This window comes from Elgaria multicarinata, chromosome 19, assembly GCF_023053635.1.
Source record: "Elgaria multicarinata webbii isolate HBS135686 ecotype San Diego chromosome 19, rElgMul1.1.pri, whole genome shotgun sequence".
Lineage (NCBI taxonomy): Eukaryota > Metazoa > Chordata > Lepidosauria > Squamata > Anguidae > Elgaria > Elgaria multicarinata.
The window spans coordinates 8,002,302-8,025,268 of record NC_086189.1 but is presented as its reverse complement, the minus strand read 5'-3'; the positions used below and the strand labels follow the sequence as shown (position 1 = coordinate 8,025,268).

The 22,967-nt window shown below is 48.0% G+C and overlaps 1 protein-coding gene across 4 annotated transcripts in view; it reads right to left on the bottom strand.

The window, feature by feature from the left end:
* The window catches only part of CDK5RAP2 (CDK5 regulatory subunit associated protein 2), a 189,705-nt gene that overhangs the window by 86,067 nt on the left and 80,671 nt on the right, over window positions 1-22,967 (bottom strand). For 3 of the 4 annotated variants that reach the window (XM_063144884.1, XM_063144882.1, XM_063144883.1), the window contains exons 13-16: window positions 18,787-18,882; window positions 16,620-16,804; window positions 9,573-10,029; window positions 6,278-6,521 (exon numbers count right to left, since the gene is read on the bottom strand). In XM_063144884.1, the coding sequence (XP_063000954.1) occupies window positions 6,278-6,521; window positions 9,573-10,029; window positions 16,620-16,804; window positions 18,787-18,882 (982 nt within the window). The remainder of the gene's footprint in view (window positions 1-6,277; window positions 6,522-9,572; window positions 10,030-16,619; window positions 16,805-18,786; window positions 18,883-22,967) is intronic. The other variant, XM_063144885.1, reaches the window with a different exon arrangement.

Genomic DNA, 22,967 nt, shown 5'->3' with positions numbered 1-22,967 from the left:
TCTCTTCTCGATCCTCCCAGAGTGCAGGACACGGAATAACGGGCTCAAGTTAAAGGAAGCCAGATTCCGGCTGGACATCAGGAAAAACTTCCTGACTGTTAGAGCAGTGAGACGGTGGAATTAGTTACTTAGGGAGGTTGTGGGCTCTCCTGCACTAGAGGCCTTCAAGAGGCAGCTGGACAACCCTCTGTCAGGGATGCTTTAGGGTGGATTCCTGCATTGAGCAGGGGGGGTTGGACTAGATGGCCTTGTAGGCCCCTTCCAACTCTGCTATTCTATGATTCTATGATATAAAAAAATGCAAAATTGAAATGAAGGGATCTCGGCACTTTGGAAGAGAAGACTGGTCCGCAAGGAAAGGTTATCATATATATAATCCAAAGCTGGGAGTTCACTGGTCGTTCCCTTTTGACTGCTTTCCTGTTGACCGACTCTCATGAGACATGGATCGTTGGAAAGCTCTTGACACACAGATTCCACAAATAACAACGATAATTCCAAGTCGGGAGCTTATTTACGTCCATAAACTGTGATTTGATTCCCCCCCCCCATCCTGCAAACCATGTTGGCCAGGAAACAACTGCTTGTCCGCTATCTAAATCGCACACTTGCAGCATCTGTCCCTTTTAAGATTTAAACCAAGGTGTTGAACCTCTTTCAGCCCGAGGGCCAGGTTTAATTTCGGAGGAACTCTTGGGGGCCACATTGCAGTTGTGGGCGGGGCCAAAGGCAAAGTGGGCAGGGCTGAGAATACAAAAAAAAAATGCCAGGATATTTTAGCGCAAAGCTTTTGAATGCTAAGGTTTCATGGAGGCATTTCAACTAGGGGTTGGCACGTTCTTCGTGTCCTGTTCCCACTCTGCTCACCAGATTCGCATTTTGTTTGTTTGTTTGTTTGTCCACAAGCCGCTATTTGTGCAAAATCGCCGCTGGAAGTATTTACTGGAATCGAGATCCGTGCAAAATCACGGTCGTAAATAGCGCGATTTGTGTAAAATCACAGGGATAAAGGAACACTCACGCCTGCCATTTTGCACAGGTTGCGCTATTCACGGCTGCAATTCTGCGCAAATCCTGATTTGCGTCAATATTCTCAGCTGTGATTTTGCACAAATAATAATAATATTAATAAGGCAGGAAACTGCGAGCTTGGTGCTTAGCAAGTTGAGCCAGCTCAGGGATCTGCGAGGTGGCGTCCTGGGGGGCCCTGCTGAGCTCCACCCCAAAACCTGACTCCTCCGAAATCCCTAATTTCAACCTTTTAGAATGGGGAAAAAACTACTCAGAAGCTGGGAAACCACCGCTGGGGAAAAGGGGTCAGGAGAGGGCCCTGTACATCTGCAGAACCCAAGAGACCCAGACCTGAAGTTCCCAGTCCCTGATTTAGATGTCTATGACCAGGGAAACTGAAGGGCTACCTTCTCCTTAAGGAGCTCAGGGAGCCCCTGACTTAGAATCATAGAATCATAGAATAGTAGAGTTGGAAGGGGCCTACAAGGCCATCGAGTCCAACCCCCTGCTCAATGCAGGAATCCACCCTAAAGCATCCCTGACAGGTGGTTGTCCAGCTGCCTCTTGAAGGCCTCTAGGGTGGGAGAGCCCACCACCTCTCATAGAATCATAGAACAGAAGAGGATGCAACAGTGATAACCAAGGAGAGGGCCTTTTTGATGGTGGCACCCTGCCTACAGGACACCCTCCCTGGAAAAAAACTGCTTTGGTGCCAATTCTTATCATATAGGCGCCACATTCAAACAGGTTCGTTTCCCCCCAAGCATTCCATGAACAATGGTTCTGTTGCGCCTGCACTCTTATTTCTCTAATCCGATTTGACACGTTTGACATTTCCAGAGTTCTTTTGGATGGACTTGCTAATAGTTTGAACAGATCATAAGCCAGCTGGGCAGAGGCTTGGTAGCTGAGAGGCAGGAGGCAAGCAATTCCAAGAAAATAAGTGAATCCACATGGCGCCAATGCCCAGCCTTTGCCCGTTCTTCAGTTTGGCCCAGCAATTTTGGAGCTGACGACAGTTAGGATCCACCTGAAGCGTTTCTCAGAGCAGCTGGAGCTGAACAGGGCCTTTTGTTTCTACGGTCTATCTTGTCATGAGTTCTGATCCCTCCCTCTCGGGACAAGGGCCGCTACTTTGAAGAGGGTTAGGAGGGCAACCAGGATGATCAGGGGTCTGGAAACAAAGCCCTAGGAAGAGAGACTGAAAGAACTGGGCATGTTGAGCCTGGAGAAGAGAAGATGGAGGGGAGACATAAGAGCACTCTTCAAATACTTGAAAGGTTGTCACACAGAGGAGAGCCAGGATCTCCTCTCAATCATTCCAGAGTGCAGGACATGGAATAACGGGCTCAAGTTAAAGGAAGCCAGATTCCGGCTGGACATCAGGAAAAACTTCCTGAATGTTAGAGCAGTACGACAATGGAATCAGTAACCTAGGGAGGTTGTGGGCTCTCCCACCCTCGAGGCCTTCAAGAGGCAGCTGGACAACCATTTATCAGGGATGCTTTAAGGTGGATTCCTGCATTGAGCAAGGGGTTGGACTCGATGGCCTTATAGGCCCCTTCCAACTCTACTATGACGGATTGAGGCCTGTCCTGAGAAAGCTGCTCTAAGTTCTACCTCAGAAGCGGTTCACCGGCAAACAGTGCAGGTCGACAGTCCAAAGCAGATGACACACTTCCAGAGTGTGCCAGGACGGACGTTTTTTCCGCTGCACTGATTGTGTCTCCTGCAATATCCCCGCTGTGCCGCAAGACGCTAAAACCAGCGTCCCACGCCCCTGTGAGGACTCCGAGCCTTAAGGCTTCAAACAGTTGCAGGCGGTGAAGTAATTAGTTCTTCGCTGATACCAAAGTCTCGCAGGAGATAAGGTTGGCCCAAATTAGCAGCAAGGGGGTGGGATGGGGAGTTTCCCTGAGGTAAAAAGTAAGAAACAAAGGAAGTCAAAGAAGTCCATGATGAACGGAAGGAAGATATTGAGGTGTCCACGCTGTGGCAGAAAAAAGAGAACAGGGCGAAATGTGTTTTGCTTTCCGTTCTCTGAGGGGAATAACCTTTAGCTGAGGGAAGGCAGCAAAGGGAAAACGCTTCGCCTTCCTGTCCTTGTGCACTCAGTGTGCCTGTCCTGCCTCTGAATGTCCGCGTGTGAGAGTAATGCCCAAACAGGGCACACGCGTGTAAAATCCAACACAAGCCGAGCCAGAGACTGGATACACTCTGTTTGAACGTGACACCCATGAACCGCTGTTCAGCGGCGTCAAAGGCAGGAGAGGCGCGCCGTTGCTCTTCACGCGTACACGTTACTTTGGGTCTGACTGACGGTGCTGCTTCTAGAAGAGGCTCAGAAGTTCATTTGGGGCAGAAATGGGAATAGCCTCTTCCACCCACCCACTGAAATGGAAACCCCAGCGGTTGGAGAATGACGCGGGAGAGGATAATTGTGCCCGTAGCCAGCTTGCGGGGACGCTAGAAGCATGTTTGGCCCCTCTGGGAAACAGGCCTCTAGTCTGATTCAACAGGGATGTTCTAACTTAAATTGCAGTGGAGGCTGGTGGTGCAGATGTCAGTGGGGCGGTGAATCCATGCCGCGTTTGAGCCAGAACCACTCAGAACTCTAAAGGAGTCCTGCCCGAAACCCAGAGCAGATTCACTGCCCCGCTGAGTTCTGACTGGTTCTGGCTGAAACCCGGAGCGGATTCACCACCCCACTGACATCTGAGCCACCAGCCGCCACTGGCAAATTGTCATGACAAACAACAACTATTGCACCAAGTTTTTCTGCTGAGACCCCCTCTGCCTTGACAGCCTCCGTTCCCGTCTCACTCGCTATCCCAGGACAGCAGCGCGTATGTGCAGACGCCCGCCTCGTGGAAAATAAAACGCTAATGCCCGCGTCGTATTTATTAGCACATTATCTCAGCTTCCCCGACGTGCTTTCCGCGTGGATCAAGTGGTACGTCAGAGAATAAGTATAATAAATAAGATGGTTGCAGAACACTAAAACAAATTTATGAGGACACTGGTTTGCTTGGAGACAGAGAAAGTAGATCATTTTAACATTGGGGATGGAGGAAGGAGGTGGCGGAGGGTTTAATGCCTCACTCCGCCGGAAGAAATGCAGCGGTTGCACCCGTGAACGCACTTGAAATTTCTGCAGGAGCAGTTAGGGGAGCAATTTGAACTAGTGGTTCACTGCAGGGATTTCTCATGCTGCTGTAGCGTTGGCAACTACACCCCACCCAAATCCACACATGCTTTGCTAGGCCACTGAGCTAATTCACAGGCCAAGCAGATAGAATCATAGAATAGCAGAGTTGGAAGGGGCCTACAAGGCCATCGAGTCCAACCCCCTGCTCAATGCAGGAATCCACCCTAAAGCATCCCCGACAGATGCTTGTCCAGCTGCCTCTTGAAGGCCTCTAGGGTGGGAGAGCCCACAACCTCCCTAGGTCACTGCTTCCATTGTTGTACTGCTCTAACAGTCAGGAAGTTTTTCCTGATGTCCAGCTGGAATCTGGCTTCCTTTAACTTGAGCCCGTTATTCCGTGTCCTGCACTCTGGGAGGATCGAGAAGAGATCCTGGTCCTCCTCTGTGTGACAACCTTTCCAGTTCTTGAAGAGTGCTATCATGTCTCCCCTCAATCTTCTCTTCTCCAGGCTAAACATGCCCAGTTCTTAACATTCACTTGGACGCTGGCTGGCAGGTCAGCACCTGGCGGCCCTTTTGCATCATAACATTGACTGGGTAAGAATGCTTGTTCCGCAAGAACGTCTCTGCCTCGGACCTATTTCTCATCCTTGTGACCCTCGATCTAAGGGCTGCGTCAGCGGGGAGAATGTGGACAGGGAGACATTTTTCTCCCTCTCCCATAATACTAGAACCCAAAGGGGTCATCCCATGAAGCTGACTGGTGGGAGATTCAGGACAAGTAAAAGGAAGTATTATTATTATTATTATTATTATTATTATTATTATTATTATTATTATTATTATTATTATATTTATTTGTATCCCGCCTTTTGCCCAATGCGGGGCCTCAAGGCAGCCTTACAAAGTTTAAAATATACATGGAGGAGGGGGGAAACAAAACCATAAACATTTAAATTACACAACAAAATTATAAGACATTAACATAGATGGAGGGCCAGATTATTTTCCAAAGGCCTGCTGGAACAAAAAAGTTTTAGCCTGCTTCCGAAAGCCCATCAAGGAGGGAGCCAGCCTAGCTTCCCTGGGAAGAGAGTTCCAGAGCACTGGAGCAGCCACCGAGAAGGCCCTCTCCCATGTTCCCACCAAACGCACCTGTGAAGATGGTGGGACTGAAAGAAGGGCTTCTCCAGAAGATCTCAAAGCACGGGCAGGCTCATAAGGGAGAATACGGGCTTTCAAATAACCTGGACCTGAACCATATAGGGCTTTATAAGTACTTCTTCACACAGCACATACGGTAGTTAAATTATGGAATTCAGTCCTGCAAGATGTAGTGACAGCCACCAATTTGGATGGCTTTGAAAGGGGGTTGGATAAATTCCTGGAGGAGGAGGAGGCTATCCATGGCTACTAGCCCTGATGGCTATGTGCTACCTCCAGCAGCAGAGGCAGTAAGCCTGGGTACACCAATTTCTGGGGAACATGGGCGGGAGGGTGCTGTTGCACCCGTGTCCTGCTTGTGGGTTCCTAGTCGTCTGCTGGTTGGCCCCTGTGTGAAGAGAGTGCTGGACTGGATGGACCCTTGGTCTGATCCAGCATCAGGGCTCTTCTGATGTTTTTATCCAATACTTCATCATCCCTGGTGATGGCTATGTGCTACTGCCAGAATCAGAGGCAGTAAGCTTATAGTTGCTGGGGAACATGGGCGGGAGGGTGCTGCTGAATTTGTGTCCAGCTTGTGGATCCCTGGTTGACAGCTGTTTGGCCACAGTGTGAAGAGAGTGCTGGACTGGATGGACCCTTGGTCTGATCCAGCAGGGCTCTTCTCATATTCTTAACAGTCCCACACACCACCGGAGGTCCAAAAGGGATACGATGCAGCAAATCAGGATTGGCACGCCCCAACACTGGAAGAAGGTGTGTGGTCCAACTCCCCTTAATGGGAGTTGGACCCCAAGGGATGCAAATGCTTTAAGGCCGGCAGGTCTACAGAGCAACATTAACCCTGGATCTTAATGCAGAATTCGAACCGATCGTAATCACATTGGGGAGAGAGCGGGGAGAAACGCCAACGGTTGCCTTCTGCAGGATTTTCAAGGGTACCAATTCACTTACCTCCGAGTAACAGAGTTTCCCGACCAGCTGCCTCCGTTTCAGCTTCGCTCGGTGGTAACCCCTCACTCAGGGATTCAGGCGGCGTGCGCCTCCCTTTCAGGTCTTCATCCAGGGTGAATATGCGGTGCTGAAGATGCATGTCTGCCTTCTGCGGGGAAGCGCTTAAGGAGATGCTTTCTAACGACCTCGACAATTTCCGCAGAACGGGCAAACGGGATTTCTTGAACTGGTAGCAAGGATCGCTCTGAAGGATACGCCAGGAAACGTGTGTAAGTTGATGAGAGGGGCATAAACAGAGGTCATCATGAAAATGCTACAGATGCCCGTCGGATGAAATCCAGCCACAGATATTTTGCAAACAGAGCTGAGGTGAAAAGGGGTGTTTCATGGGGGGCGGGGGGGGGAAATACCACCCCCTTAAATAGTTACCACCACCACCTTCATTGCAGCCAATATTCTGGAGCGAGGGACTGCGAAATGGGGGAGGAGAGCATTTTCCTATTCAGAATAAGGGCAGGAAGTGTTGCCCTCACTTAGTTTTGGCTTTGTGATTGTCATGGCTAACCCTACTGCCCCTGTTTTGGGAGAAGGTGTTTCAGGTAATCAATCAGAATCAGATTTGGACCTAGAAGACGCAGAGCCAGACACCAGCCAGCCTGTACCAGTGGGGGAGGAAGCTCTCACGGGCGATTCCCCAGCTGGGAGTCAGCCCTCTCCAGAGCTTATATCCTCAAGGCCAAATCCTAAACACTTGGTGGGAAGTGAGCCTTCTTCCGGAGGAGAACGTCCTGACAAGCTAGCTGATGCTAGGGTCCGCTGGAAGCTCAAACGCACGGGGTGGAATGAAGGCCTGGGAAAGTCGGTTTGATTACGCCAGAACCTGCCTCCGCACCAGGCTCTCTGAAGTTACAGGTGTTTGGAAGTGGCTTCCTATTCTTCTTGAGCAGACAATTGTCTTGCTTAGTTTGCAGTTTTGCCTAGGGGGACGTTTCCAAGAGGTTAGACTCTCTTCAGGTAGAAGAGAGTGCCAGGATCCCTTCTCGATCCTCCCAGAGTGCAGGACAAGGAATAATGGGCTCAAGTTACAGGCAGTCAGATTCCAGCTGGACATCAGGAAAAACTTCCTGACTGTTAGAGCAGTACGACAATGGAACCAGTTACCTAGGGAGGTGGTGGGCTCTCCCACACTAGAGGCCTTCAACAGGCAGCTGGACAGCCATCTGTCAGGGATGCTTTAGGGTAGATTCCTGCATTGAGCAGGGGGTTGGACTCGATGGCCTTTAGGCCCCTTCCAACTCTACTAATCTATGATTCTATGAAAAGCTTTGTGGATTACTTAGCAAGCCTCGTCATTTGCCTCCTATCAAAAGCAGGAGTTCTCTGAGAAACATGACAGTGATGTTGTTATATCAGCAAAATGGGGTGGGGGGAGCCAAAATTGGGAAGTGTCATTTGGAGAACTTTTTGTCTAGGTCTTTTATGTAAAAAAAAGAAGAAGAAAAAGGCCCGCAAAAATTCAGCTCAGCCAATTTGTAATACACATGGGTGGTGCGGGGGAGAGAGAGTCCTCCAACGTTATAAAAGTCATCACCATAGTTATATCAAAACTTTTGAACACTAGGCTTAACAAATTAGATTTCTGAAGATTTTGAAGAGTAATTCTTATCTAATTTTATCCTTCCAGGAACCCTGCAAGTTTGCGTACAGATAAAAAAGAAGTACTTCTTCAGGCAATGCATCATTAACTTATGAAATTGTCACTGGATGTTGTTATAGCAATGAACATCGACGGTTTAAAAAAAGAAAAAAGAAAAAAGGAAGAAAGAAAGGAAAGAAGAAGTAAAGCACATTCATGGAGTATAGTCTATCAATGGCTTATTAGTCATAATGGAGCGGAATGAAAGCTTTGTACCCAGAGGCAATATAACTTTGATTGCCATAAGAATTTCCTCACTGAATCAGATGAACATTCTTGTAGTGCAGAAAGGGGCAACCTGCAGCCCTGGGACTAACTTGGGCGGGAAAGAAGGAAAGTGTGTGTGTGCAAGAGAGAGAGAGGGTGAAAGGGGTGACAGAGAGAGAGAACAGGGTGGCGTGCGCGCACACACACACACAGAAGGGGGAGAGAGAGAAAGATTGGCGGAGAGAGGAAGAGAGAGAAGGGGTGGCACAGAGAAAGAAAGAAGGGGGTGATACAGGGAGAGAGAGAAGGGTGTGTGCGAGAGAGAAGGATTGGTGGAGAGAGGGAGAGAGAGAGGTGGCACACAGGGAGAGAAAGAGAAGGGGATGATAGAGAGAGAGAAGGATTGGCAGAGAAGGAGAGCAGTGGCACACACACAGGGAGAGAGAGAGAAAAAGGGGGTGATACAGGACTAGAGAGAGAGAGGGAGAAGGATTGGCAGAGAAGGAGAGCGGTGGCACACACACACACACACACACACACAGAGAAAGGGGGTGATACAGGAAAAGAGAGAGAGGGAGAAGGATTGGCGGAGAGAGACAGAAGGGGTGGCACAGAGAGAGAAAGAAGGGGTGATACAGGGAAAGAGAGAGACATGGGGAGAGAGAGAAGGGGGTGATAGAGAGCGATAAGGATTGGCAGAGAAAGAGAGCAGTGGCGCAGAGAGAGAGGGAGAAGGGGGTGATACAGGAAAAGAGAGAGAGAGGAAGAGGCTGACAGAGAGAGAGAGAGAAAAGGGGGTCACACACACATATAGGAGAGTTGGAACAGAGAGAGACAGAGAAGGGGTTTATGACTTCATGTAAAGCAGCCAGGTTGGATATTTTAAGATACAAGAAGATGATCTCTACCAAATGGTACCACAAACACACACACACACACACACACACCTTTTCGGAGAGGTCAGAAAGGGGGTCCTTCCCCAAGTCCGTCAGATGGGACAGTCTCAATTAATATAAACTATACCCAATAGATGCTGCTTGTTTCACCCATGTACCTTATGACATAATTACTGGCCCTGAAAAAGGATTTGGGAGGGGGGAGGCAGGGCAACAGCCCCTAAATGCTCAGCGGTTTTGGCGATGTCCAGATGTGTTTTGTGCCCGGTGACATCAGTGCTCTGGCCCCTTGGAAAGAAGAGAGGAGAGCTCTACAAAGAACAAACACACCCGGCACATCGCCCAGCGACGCGACCCCGCTTAAGAGCGGCCCTGATGGGCAGGCAACTTTGACACCTGGCTCCTCAGGTGATGCTTCAACACAACGTGGCCCTCTTAGAAATGATCTCGCCTTTCATCTTCCAAGCCCCGGCTTGAGAACCTTAAATAAACTCACTTTGTATGTTTTACTGCCGCACAGGAAGGTCTCCTGCTGTTTGCTCTTCGCGGAAGCTCTCCTCCGCTGGTGCTCGTCGCTTAAGCGCGAAGATTTCACTTCGCCTTCGGAGGCGGCTGTTTTGCCTTCATGTTTCCGTCTCCTGGCATTACCCTCCGCAACCGTTGTCTGCGCAGCTGCATCTTTCGCTTCCCCTTTTGACAATTCAATCTCCGCATTAATCTGTAGTACCGGTTCGGGATCAAGCCCTTCTTTCTCAGCCGGAGTGGGTTTTGATTCGACGGGCTGCTTGAGGGATTTATTTACTGGCGTGAGCTCTTTGAGTTGGGCTCTCAGCTGAATAATCAGGCGCTTAAGATCTTTCTCATCTTTATTCTCGAGATCGTCGCTTGAACTGTCTCGCTCGGTTGTGTCCGGATGATCTAACAGCTTATTTGCAATTTTCATTTGTTCCTGTCTGTTTTTACCCAGAGGGTGAAAAGAGGGAGAAAGAAAGAAAGAAAGAAAGAAAGAAAGAAAGAAAGAAAGAAAGAAAGAAAGAAAGAAAGAACAGGGGGGCGGAGAGAAGAAGAGCATCCATAAGAAAACAAGATTACCTTCTGCAAAATAGTTTCTAGAACCATCATAAACAATTACTGAATTCTTTTTTGTAGTTTAATCATCGCCAGTATAGCAAGACAAAGAAATCCCAGACAGTCACAGAAATCGAAAGCGAGTTGCTACAGGAACCCCCTCTCATCAGGCTGCTGCTCCTGATTAGAAACTGAGCAGGACAGGAAAGGGGTCTGGTTCAGAAAGAGAACAGAGCTGTTACAAAATAGCTTTCAATTATACTTCTAAGGACCATGCAAGGTTTAGAACTCTCTTTCTCCCTCTGCCTCTCCCTTTCTCTCTCTCTCTCTGCTGCCCCCTCTCTCTCTCGCCCTCTGCCCCTTTCTCTCTCTCTCTCTCTGCTGCCTCCTCTCTCTCTTCTGCCCCCTCTCTCTCCCTCTGCCCCCTTTCTCTCTGCTGCCCCCTCTCTCTGCTGCCCCCTCTCTTCTGCCCCCTCTCTTGCGCTCTGCCCCTTTCTCTCTCCCTCTGCCCCTTTCTCTCTCCCTCTGCCCCCTTTCTCTCTCTCTGCTGCCCCCTTTCTCTCGCCCTCTGCCCCTTTCTCTCTCTCTCTGCTGCCCCCTCTCTCTCTCTTCTGCCCCTTTCTCTCTCTGCTGCCCCCTCTCTCTCTGCTGCCCCCTCTCTATCTCCCTCTGCCCCCTTTCTCTCTCTCTGCTGCCCCCTTTCTCTCTCCCTCTGCCCCCTTTCTCTCTCTCTGCTGCCCCCTCTCTCTCGCCATCTGCCCCTTTCTCTCTCTCTCTCTCTGCTGCCCCCTTTCTCTCTCCCTCTGCCCTCTTTCTCTCTCTCTCTGCTGCCCCCTTTCTCTCTCTCTCTCTCTGCTGCCCCCTTTCTCTCTCTCTCTCTTTATGTAAATAGAAGCTGCAAATGATGATTGAGTGGGTTTAAACTCTGGGGGTTGTGAACCACCCAGAGAGCTTTGGCTATTGGGTGGTATAAAAATGTAATAAATAAATAAATTAAACCGTGGTTATGTAGCCACCAAGCTTAGGAATGGTTCACGCAACACACTCAGCCATAATGTTTAGCTCAAAAGGGTTAACCTCCCTTGGCTTAGTGTGTCATCTGAACAGCCTGATCCAACCAGGCACTCATGTTCATCTTTGACATCAATATCAGGCCTTTGAGTGTTCAATGTTTTACATACCTCATTTACATACCTATAACGCGTTACATACCTATAACGCATGCACCAACCCTAAAGGGTAGATTAGTGTTATTATCTTCTCAGTTGCCGAAGAGAGAGAGAGAGAGAGGCTTCTTCAGAGACACCCACTGAATTTGTGGCAGAGGCAAGATACAAACTAGGGGTTTCACAACACTGCAACATTCTCTTAAGGTGCAATGGTTCCTTGAGTTCCTTCTTATGGTATCAGAAAAGGGTTTAGGTGAACATGCAAAGGACAAAATCTACTGGTAAGAGCAGTGCTGGAGCCTGTGATTTGCTTGCAAAAGATCCCCCATTCATCTCCAGGTAGGTCTAGGAAAGACAACTCTTTCTGAAACCCCAAAGGAGCATTCCCCCAGCCTGGTGTCCTACAGATATTTTGAACGACAACTCCCAACATTCCTGTCTAGTTGCCATGCTGGCTGGGGTTAATGAAAGTTGGAGTCCAAAATATCTAGAGGGCACCAGGTAGGGAAGACTGCCCTAGAGAACTGCTGCCAGCCAACATGGACAATACTGAGCTAGATGGACCAAGTGGTCCAACTCAGTACAAGGCGACTGAGTATGTTCAAACGAGCACGTTCCTATGTTCATGTTGGCCATGAACTCCAGATGTTCAACCTCCTTCCACACAAATGATCAGGGGTCTAGAAACAAAACCCTATGAGGAGAGACTGAAAGAACTGGGCATGTTTAGCCTGGAGAAGAGAAGATTGAGGGGAGACATGATAACACTCTTCAAAGACTTGAAAGTTTGTCACACAGAGGAGGGCCAGGATCTCTTCTCGATCCTCCCAGAGTGCAGGACACGGAATCATGGGCTCAAGTGACAGGAAGCCAGATTCCGGCTGGACATCAGGAAAAACTTCCTGACTGTTAGAGCAGTACAACAATGGAACCAGTGACCTAGGGAGGTTGTGGGCTCTCCCACACTAGAGGCCTTCAAGAGGCAGCTGGGCAACCCTCTGTCAGGGATGCTTTAGGGTGGATTCCTGCATTGAACAGGGGGTTGGACTCGATGGCCTTAGAGGGCCCTTCCGGCTCTACTGTTCTAGGATTCTATGTTCAGACTGTAAAATTGTGACTACCAGGTGCTGGGATGAAACACGTGATAGAGGGCACCACCATACCCTACTTCCAAACTACTCTAAGTCACTAGGCCAGAGACCACTAGGAAGACAGCAGAAACCCAGCTACACAGGCCAGTTGTATGAAGTGGTTACTAACCCTCAGTTGTGACAGTTGCATCATCATTGTTGTTGTTGTTGTTGTTGTTGTTGTTGTTGTTGTTGTTGTTATTATTATTATTATTATTATTACTATTATTATTTGTATCCCTCCTTTTGCTCAATGCTGGGCCTCAAGGCCACCTTACAAAATTTAAAACATATACATTTTAAAACCCATGAAAAGAAATATACAGAATTTATATATATTACAACGTTAAAACATTAAACATTTAAAATACACGACAATTTTTCAAGTCCTTAACATAGACGGAGGCCCAGATTATTCGCCAAAGGCCTGCCGGAACAAAACAGTTTTTGCCTGCCTCCGAAAGCACATCATGGAAGGAGCCAATCTACCTTCCCTGGGAAGAGAATTTCAGAGTACCGGAGCAGCCACCGAGAAGGCCCTCTCCTGCATTCCCACCAGGCGTGCCTGGGATGGTGGCGGGACTGAGAGAAAGGCTTCCCTGAAGATCTCAGAGGACGGGGCAGGCTCATGAGGGAGGATACAGTCTTTCAGATAACCTGGACCCAACTCAGGCTTTACAGGTCATAACCAGCACTCTGAATTGTGCCCGGAAACAGATCGGAAGCCAGTGGAGCTGTTTTAACAGGGGTTGTCTGCTCCCTATAACCAGCCCCGGTCAACAATCTGGCTGCAGCTCTTATTATTCAAATATGGGGATAATTGCTGCGGTGACTCAGCTAATCAAGCCATGCGTGGACAACGGCCATTCCCAGGTGACAAATACGGCAGCACGAACAGTCCTTAGTTAAACTCGGGGAGTGATTAAATGTCCCATGAAAGGTTCAGCCGCTGTTCCTCCCAAACTCGTGCCCTACAAATGCTCTAGATTACAACCCCCATCATCCCTGACTATTGAGCGTGCGGGTCTGGGCTGGTGGGAGTTGCAATCCAAAACATCTGGAGGACACCAGCTTAGGGAAGGCTGAGTGATGCCTACCCGTAAAAGTCGAGCTGCCTTTTAGTGGCACGCAGCAGACTGAAAACCAACCGGGCGCTGTCCTCCTCTGTTGGGAGAGAGTAGCCAACTGCTAATGGCGTTTGGAAAGCAGCTTTACGATCCAACAGAAACTAAATAAAGGACATTACGCTCCAAAACAAATCCTGTCCTTAATTTTCATGCGTGTCAATAAAGAAATGTTTTGTGCCATTTGAAATACAATCCAGCGTCGGAAAAAACAGAGGCATTTAGGAGGCTGGCATTTGAAAGAGAGAATGCTAAGTGTGTTTTTAATGTCTTCACGCTGGCGTCTAATGCCATTCGTGAGAATTAAGTTACCCGGCACTATAGCCTTGGCACCAATCAAGCTGGGAGGATTTACAGCAAGGCATTAGAAAAGACCGTGCGTCGGAGTGCTAAAAAGCACCGGGGGGGGGGGGGGGGGGCGGAGAAGCGGGGGGGTGCAGAGATGCTCATTAGCAAACTTTTAAGTAAGATTGAGAAATGAAGATGAGATTCTGGATTCATATTTTAAACTTCTCTCCACCTCTGCCAATACACATCATTTGGGTGACGAATGTTCGTTTACGTAGCTTAGCCGGCTTGCATGTTGATGATTGCATATTGCCACCAGCAACGGTTGGCTACAGGAGGACTCAGTCTGTCGAGCGATCGCAGGGCATCGGGGTAACAAACTCGTACGGGCGCCTGGTCCCTCCCCTCGCCCAGCCTCACGGAACAGATTGCGAGGCCCCGAAGTGCTACACTGCAACTGGACACTCATAGGGGGGGAGTCCTACAGAAGCCTAGTGGAGAGAGCCCGGAGGTGGGGGGCGGATCCGCTATTCTTGCATGAGATGAAGTTTAGAACGGATCAAGCGAAGAAAACGATCCGGAAGGAACTGCAGGAGATTGGAAAGCAACGTTTCTTGATCCCCCTCCCCTAAACTTTATCTTAACTTCCGAGGTCCCCCAAGCCCCTGCCGAAATCTTCGCAGGCGAAAACGGAGAGATTGGGACGCACAGTCCTGTTCGTGCAGCTGTCGCTGTGCAAGAGGACCTGTATCCTGGGGTAGTATATGGCTGAGGCCCAGGTCATCTGAAAGACCGTATTCTCCCTTATGAGCCTGCCCGGGCTTTGAGATCTTCTGGGGAAGCCCTTCTTTCAGTCCCACCATCTTCACGGGCGCGCTTGGTGGGAACATGGGAGAGGGCCTTCTCAGTGGCTGCTCCAGGGCTCCAGACCTCTGAACGCAGGTATTGTGATGGACGTCAACGCTGGGAATGCGTTTGCTTTTGAACATCCCTTGTGCATGGAATGCTTTCTGATTTGAGATTTAATGATAACACCAGCAATGAAGGAAATAAGACGGTCCTCCGCTCCTACCTGGGTTTCCATAGAGCCTTCATACCTAGCACCCACTGATAACCTTATTCTCCCCAGGGAGCAGACAACTCCCCTGTGAAAACAGCTCCACTGGCTTCCAGTCTGTTTCCGGGCACAATTCAAAGAGCTGGTTATGACCTATAAAGCTCTATATGGCTCGGGTCCAGGTTATCTGAAAGACCGTATTCTCCCTTATGAGCCTGCCCGTGCTTTGAGATCTTCTGGAGAGGCCCTTCTTTCAGTCCCACCTTCTTCACAGGCACGCTTGGTGGGAACATGGGAGAGGGCCTTCAAGGGGGCTGCCCCAGTGCTTTGGAACTCTCTTCCCGGGGAAGCTAGGCTGGCTCCCTCCTTGATGGGCTTTCGGAAGCAGGCAAAAACTTGTTTGTTCCAGCAGGCCTTTGGAGAATAATCTGGTCCTCCGTCTGTGCTAAGGACTTTTAAAATTCTCATGTATTTTACATGTTTAAATATCAAAATACATTTCATATATTTTTAACCTTTGTCTGTTTCTATTCATAGGTTTTAAAATGTATATGTTTTTTTAAATTTTGTAAGGCCACTTTGAGGCCCAGTACGGGGCAAAAGGCAGGATAGAAATAAATGTAATAATAATAATAATAATAATAATAATAATAATAATAATAGGAAGAGGGACCAGTCGCACGGAGAGGGATGGGGCATGAGGGGCTCCCAGATCGGAGCAGGCTCAAAGGTCTTCTTTGCCCACCTCCTGTTCTCTCCTGGGGGTGTCTTGACAATGATGCTTTGCAGCTCGTTCCTTCAAAACGCCGCAGTATCGCAACTGCAGGGCGGGAATGGCAAATCTCCGCAGCAGGAGGGAGCGGGGGCTTTCCAGTCGTAAAAAGCCGCAGTGCCGGCGGCCGTTCAGCCTGTCGAGCAGGCCTTCCGTTCTCCGCCCAGCCTTCCCGCAGCCTCCCCCTTGGCATCAATCCACCCCCCCGGAGCACCCCCAGCCTCAATCCAAAGCAAAGTCACCACCGACAGACAGAGCAGTGAAAGTGGCGACCTCGGAGCAAAGGGAAAAGTCGCCGGCTGCGAGTCGCCGGCTGCGTCATATAAACAACGCAGCGGCAACTCGCAGGGGGGGAAAAAAAACAGACTAATGGTTTCCCCACCATCTGCAAGGCAGCGAAAGATGAGGGAAGCCATTTTGTCAGTTTGGGACGCCTGGCCAGACAATGAAGCAAACGAAGCCCAAATAAGTCGGTTTCCTTGCGAAGTCATGGTTCCGCGTCCCTCCACCCACCTTCACAATTCACGTGTGTGTGTTTTTAATAATCATAAAAAAAAGACTTCTCCTTCCCACCCACGCATGCAACCTTTTTTTATCTGCCTGGAGAATATTTTGCAATCCTTGCTGTCTCATTTGGCACGGTTATCTCTGCCCCCTTTGCCTCCCCTCGCCCCCCCCCCCCCCCGGTGCCCCGGAAAGCTCATTCCCTATACGTCACCGCACTGCCATGAAGGGAACGCGTCTCTTCACTGATGCCTTTGCATCTCCTAATTACTTAATTGCATGATGGGCTGAAACGGTTCCGAAGGAGGCTTGCCAATCTCCCAGGTAAATTAGAGAGCTCCATTATCTAAATTCACTTTAAATGCAATTGCTTTCTTCCCGTTTCCAATGGAGCGGCTGTCAAAAGCGCCGTGTCTGAGCCGCCCGCTTACCTAGATCCAAGTACCGTCGCTCCATTTTCATTTAAAAGGGACACCAGCGAACTCCTCTCTCGGGCTTCGCAATTTGGGTCCACCTCGCTCCCGACGAAGCCTTCGCCGACAGCCATCTCATGTTCAAACACAGACTTATTTAGATTCCTGCACTGTCTATCCGAATAGTCTGAAAGTATTACCTGCTGGGAGAGGGGGAGAAACGTTACTTTTAAAAAAAAAAAACTTTTTTTAAAAATACCAAAAATACCTAGAGACGGGTATGCCAATGTTCTGTTACTTCAGGGACTATCATCTTTTGCATGATAAGTAACTTTATCATCTTGAAAGTGCTTAATCTGCATTATAAAGACAGCCTCTGTAACCACATTCCGCAGACTGTTCATTAGTACAGAGGGTAACGAACACCAATTTGATAACGTTATTTCATTGCAGGAAAAGAATGAGAGGGAAAGCGTTTCAGAGGTAATAGTAACACGGTTTCCTTGAAGGCACCTGTGTTAAGGTGCCTCTCCTGAGAAAACGGAAGAGGCCTAGGCTTTCTGGCAGGGAAGTCACGCAATTAAAGAAATCGTGGGTTGTTTAATCTTCTGTGTATTGATTGATTAATCTATTGATTAAATCTGCAGAAATCAGCACATGAGAAAACAAAAAGCATTTTAATACACACACACACACACACACACACACACACACACACACACACACATATATTCTGTTTTCAGAGATGTGTGAAGGGGAGGTACCACCTTGGAAAAAGGTACCACCTTAGACAGGTTGCAGCAGATTCTGTTTTTAATTATTTTCATATGGTGTTTTATTTATTTATTACGTTTGTACCATTGTACCTTTCCTGTTCACCCCTCCGGGATCTGCTAAGATATGGAGCGGTATATAAATGCGTACATAAATAAATCTTAAGATATGGTATTTCGACAGGAAGAATGGCATCTTCTAAGATATTGCTTGACATTCTGGGCTTTGGCAAATATTTTTTATTTTATTTAAAATGATATATATTAAAATCAGGGTCACCTTTTCAGTCGCTCAAAAGACTCTATAATCGGTTCACTGAACCGCCTGACTAAACACTACAGCCCTACTTTTTATACATTTTTCTTCTTCTCCCCTAACATAACCTTCCCCAACCTGGTGCTGTCCAGGTGTGTTCAACTACAACTCCCAGCTGGCTCAGGGGATGCTAGGAGCTGTAGTCCAACACATCCAGAGACCACTGGGTTAAGGGAGGCTATTCTGGTACAAGTTAATGCCTTAAGGGTGGCTTTCAAAAGATATTCTCTCTTTAAGGGCAACTTCGTTTGTTTATTTGTTTGTTTGTTTGTTTGTTTAGGGTGTTTTTACTTTGCCAATGAGGGGGGGGGTTACTGTCTCTCCAAACCAACCACCCCGCTGCAGACAGGTGGACTTTCTGCTGATAGGAGCCAAATTTATTTATTTATTTATTTAAGCATTTTTATCCCGCCCTTTAGCCAAAAAGGCTCTCAAGGCAGCTTACAAAAACATTTCTTAAGGCAGTCCCTGCCCACAGGCTTACAATCTAAAAAAAAAAAAAATGACACAAAAGGAAAGAAGATTGGGAGGGAGGAGGAAAAAAAAGAAGCAGCAAATTCAGGCACTCGATTCTGAGTTGCAAAGTTCAGCAGTGAGACAGTTGGTAGACAGTTGTGGGCTCTCCCACACTAGAGGCCTTCAAGAGGCAGCTGGTCAACCATCCGTCAGGGATGCTTTAGGGTGGATTCCTGCATGGAGCAGGGGGTTGGACTCGATGGCCTTATAAGTCCCTTCCAACTCGACGATTCTATGATTCTATGTTCCCCTGTGGCAAAGCAGAGCGAGGAAGCGAGCAAACAGGAAGAAGGGAACTGGAAGAAGAGAGGCGGCAATGGCAGGAAAGCCAAAATTCCTGCCCTTGTGTGCCAGAAGAGATCTCAGCATAGGAAGGACAACTGGAATTGTACAGCCAACTGAGACGATACAATCAGTTTCATGCAACCGAAACGAGTGAGCCAAGCTGCAGACAAAGCGAAACAAACAAACCGCCAATTCTCCCCAGATTAATCCGGTAGATTCGCTCGAATCTCAGGCCCCTAAATGCCCCAAGGAGAGAGCCGTAAAACAAACGCAACCGTTTTGACGGAAACCCCACCTCGCTGGCCGTCTCAGGACTCCGGCAGCTCGGCCCGCTCGCCTCTTCGTCAAAACCTTCGATCAGGGTTCGGCTTTCTTCCGTCCTTTCCAGAAACTACACGAAAGTATGGAATGATATGAAAAATGTAGCGCTCTCAAAAGAAAATCGGGTGACATGAAACATGTACAAATAAGTCATGTCATTAAAAACAAACCAAACAAACCAAAAGAAAATAATAATAATAATAATAATAATAAAGAATATGCCTGCAACAGAGTAACAAACATTACGTTAGACGGATATTGGTAAAATCCAAACAGATACTAATAAAAAGGTAATTGATTCAGGTTCCTGGGTGTTTGCTTTTTCAGCGATGCAGAATTCAGGTACTTCTAGAAATGGGTGAGTTCTCCCAAACTCAAATCAGATTGGCTCAGATGAAACCCGAGCGATTCCTTCCCCATCTGAATCAATTCTATCAAAACTATCGTGCTCTCGGTCAAGGGACCAGATCCCAAACCCATCCTCCTTCCCCTTCAGCCCTGGACGTAACGGCTGCCCCACTGGCGGGAAGGAAGAGGGAGAGAGGAAGGAAGGCAGGTTACTACTGCCTCCTGCAAGGAGCAAGTTAGACATGGGAAATGTAGTATTCCCCGGTGCCAGTGAACGGCAGGGAACCCTGGGGGAAACTACGTTTCCCTGGTCTAACTTGCTTCTGGAGTGCTGTGTTGCAGCACACCTTCAGAACGGCCGCTACCAGGTGGGTGGGTGGGAAGTAGGGCGGGAGGAAGGCTTGGGAAATCCTGCAAGGCTGGGGGGGTGGGGGGAAGGAGATGGAATTCAAGCCGGAGAAGAATTCAAGGAATGTTACGAGCCTCAGACACATCTCTAGACATTTCCAAACTCTACCAAACACAATTTGTCTGAGAGGCTGGGCCTGGAAGCTAAGGCCACGTGTACACCAGACAGTGACGAAGACAGCGGTTTGCGTAGGGTGACCATATGAAAAGGAGGACCAGGCTCCTGTATCTTCAACAGTTGTATTGAAAAGGGAATTCCAGCAGGTGTCATTTGTATATATGGGGAACCTGGGGAAATTCCCTCTTCATCACACCAGTTAAAGCTGCAGGTGCCCTGCCCTCTTTTAAATCTGGTCACTCTAGTATAGCTCCTGCACTTTAACTGTTGTGATGAAGAGGGAATTTCACCAGGTGCGACATGCATACAAATGACACCCGCTGAAATTCCCTTTTCTATGCAAATGTTAAAGACACAGGAGCCCTGGCCTCCTTTTCATAGGGTCACCCTAGGTTTGGTGACTTCAGTCCAGGTCATTTTGGGATGTGCCGTCAGTCATGTTCAACCGCCACAATTGAGCACGGGGCTACCTATTGCTTTGCCCCTGTTTTAAGGCAGCCAAGTGTTGATTTGAGCACTTGAGTAACAAGGTTATGACTCTATTATTACCATCACCACCACCACCGTCACATAGATCAGCCTTCCACAGCCTGGTGCCCTTCAGATCTATTGGACTACAATCCCCACCTGGCGGGGGCATGCTGGGAATTGTAGTCCAACACACCTGGAAGGCAACAGGCTGCGGATGGTTGTCTTAGAAGCTCAAAGATGAACAGATTTAGCGTAGCAGGCGCTTTCAAGGACTTTGAGCCCCCTTCGACGCATCTGATGGCACCATAAATCTGTTGGTCTTAGAGGTGTCAGAAGACAGAACAACAGGATGAAATTTAATAGGGATAAATGCCAAGTTCTACATCTAGGAAATAGAAACCAAAGGCACAGTTACAAGATGGGGGATACTTGGCTCAGCAATACTACAAATGAGAAAGATCTTAGAATTGTTATAGATCGCAAGCTGAATATGAGCCAACAGTGCAATATGGATGCAAGAAAGGCAAATGCTATTTTGGGCTGCATTAATAGAAGTATAGCTTCCAAATCACATGAGGTACTGGTTCCTCTCTATTCGGCCCTGGTTAGGCCTCATCTAGAGTATTACGTCCAGTTCTGGGCTCCACAATTCAAGTAGGACGCAGACAAGCTGGAGTGTGTTCAGAGGAGGGCAACCAGGATGATCAGGGGTCTGGAAACAAAGCCCTATGAAGAGAGACTGAAAGAACTGGGCATGTTTAGCCTGGAGAAGAGAAGATGGAGGGGAGACATGATAGCACTCTTCAAATACTTAAAAGGTTGTCACATAGAGGAGGGCCAGGATCTCTTCTCGATCCTCCCAGAGTGCAGGACATGGAATAACAGGCTCAAGTTAAAGGAAGCCAGATTCCGGCTGGACATCAGGAAAAACTTCCTGACTGTTAGAGCAGTACGACAATGGAATCAGTTACCTAGGGAGGTTGTGGGCTCTCCCACACTAGAGGCCTTCAAGAGGCAGCTGGAGAACCATCTGTCAGGGATGCTTTAGGGTGGATTCCTGCATTGAGCAGGGGGTTGGACTTGATGGCCTTGTAGGCCCCTTCCAACTCTGCTATTCTATGATTCTATGACTCCTTTTTTGTACTTGCTCCAGCAAGCTAACTTGGCATCCCTCCTGGCATTCCTCAGTATCTCGTAATGTTTATGGATTAAGAGAATGTCCGCCAAGCACTGCTTAACCATAACCCATTCTCCAGAGAGCCGTCTTCCAATTTCCTTAATGAGATCCCAATAAAACAAGAAAGACGTTCTACGCCGAAAGTTTTATTTTAACAGAAGTTTGGCTGTGGATGCATGAAGGGGACGGACACAATCCATCAGGAACATCTCAGGCCCATCCAGAACACTGGAAGATTTAATTGCATGGAGCCGGAGAACGCTGGGAGCTCCCGTTTATTTGCATATTTATTTCAGTCATTCGATCAATCTATTTCTTAGCTGCCTTTCAAGACCATGGCTTTCCCGGGAACATAAAGATTGCAATAAAATAAAATATTAACTATAAACCAGTTCCAATCAAACATGATTTTGAAATACCCATCGGCAAATACCATTCAAACTTCTGATTGAAAAGTAGGGTGAACAGATGAGTTTTTAAAACCCATAAAACTTATAAAGGGGGCAGTTGTATGCTACTTTCAGGGGTTCCACAGGGTAGGGGCCACCACTGAGAAGTTCCTATCTCTAGTGCTAGTCAGCATTACTGATCTTGGTGGCAAGAAAAAAGACTCTCGGATGACGATATTAAAAACATGGGTAGAATCATACAGGTATCAGCAGCTTTTCAAATGAGATGGACTCAAATCATTTAGGGCATGAAACATCAACAGCAGCCATTTGAATTGGCAGCAGGTACAGAATTCATGTGATATATCTGTCTGTCTAGCCCCAACACGGCATCAAGCAGTTGCATTCTGGGATAGGTAACACTTTCTCCTGCCCCGCAGTACTGAATTTTCTTTCTTTTTTTCTTCTTTAAAAAAAATGGCATCCACAGCAGCTTCAAACCAACACCAAATACTTTTGAGACTCTTCCCTGGCGTATCAAATATAAAAAGTGACATAATTTTAGGCAAACTTATTAAAATCAATTTCCTTAAAGCCCATCCCATCCCCACCCCCCACTGGTTTGAGTTTATATCAGAAGGAATGTGGCTGAAATCACTGCCATTTTGTGTGGCAATATATCCAATCATAATATTTGGGGGGGACTTCCTTGGGTCAGACACCTCTTCTTCGCCTTTTGTTTGACCTGCTCCCAAATGTCTGGGTCGTACCACTCCGAAAGGCAGATGAGGGACCCACAAAACCAAATGCTTCCCAATACACAAAACTAGCTGCCAGGTTCCATCCTCTCTTTCTCCCTGACATGCTAGTTTTCTGCATGCAGAGATTTTTCTTTTCTGCGGGGGAGCCTTCCTTCATGCAAGATCCACCTGCCGCCTGAGGTGATACAGCCACGACACACGCTCCCCACCTCACTGGGAACTAGGGCCTTTAAGTAATGAGGATAACAACTCGCAATATTTTTTGTGGGGGGGGAATGGACTCAAGCTGGAAAATTACAAAGCCTAATGCAACGTTGGAAGCTTTGGGGAGCTTTCATGAGAACACGAAACAGTGGAGGCAATCAAGTCTGTGGCGGATGGGCAGCGATCATTTTTCTTAATCACATCCTACCCACAGCAATGTTTCTCTCCTCTGAAGTAGAGGTGCGAAGCCCGATGGGGCGGGAGGGGGGGGACTTAAAA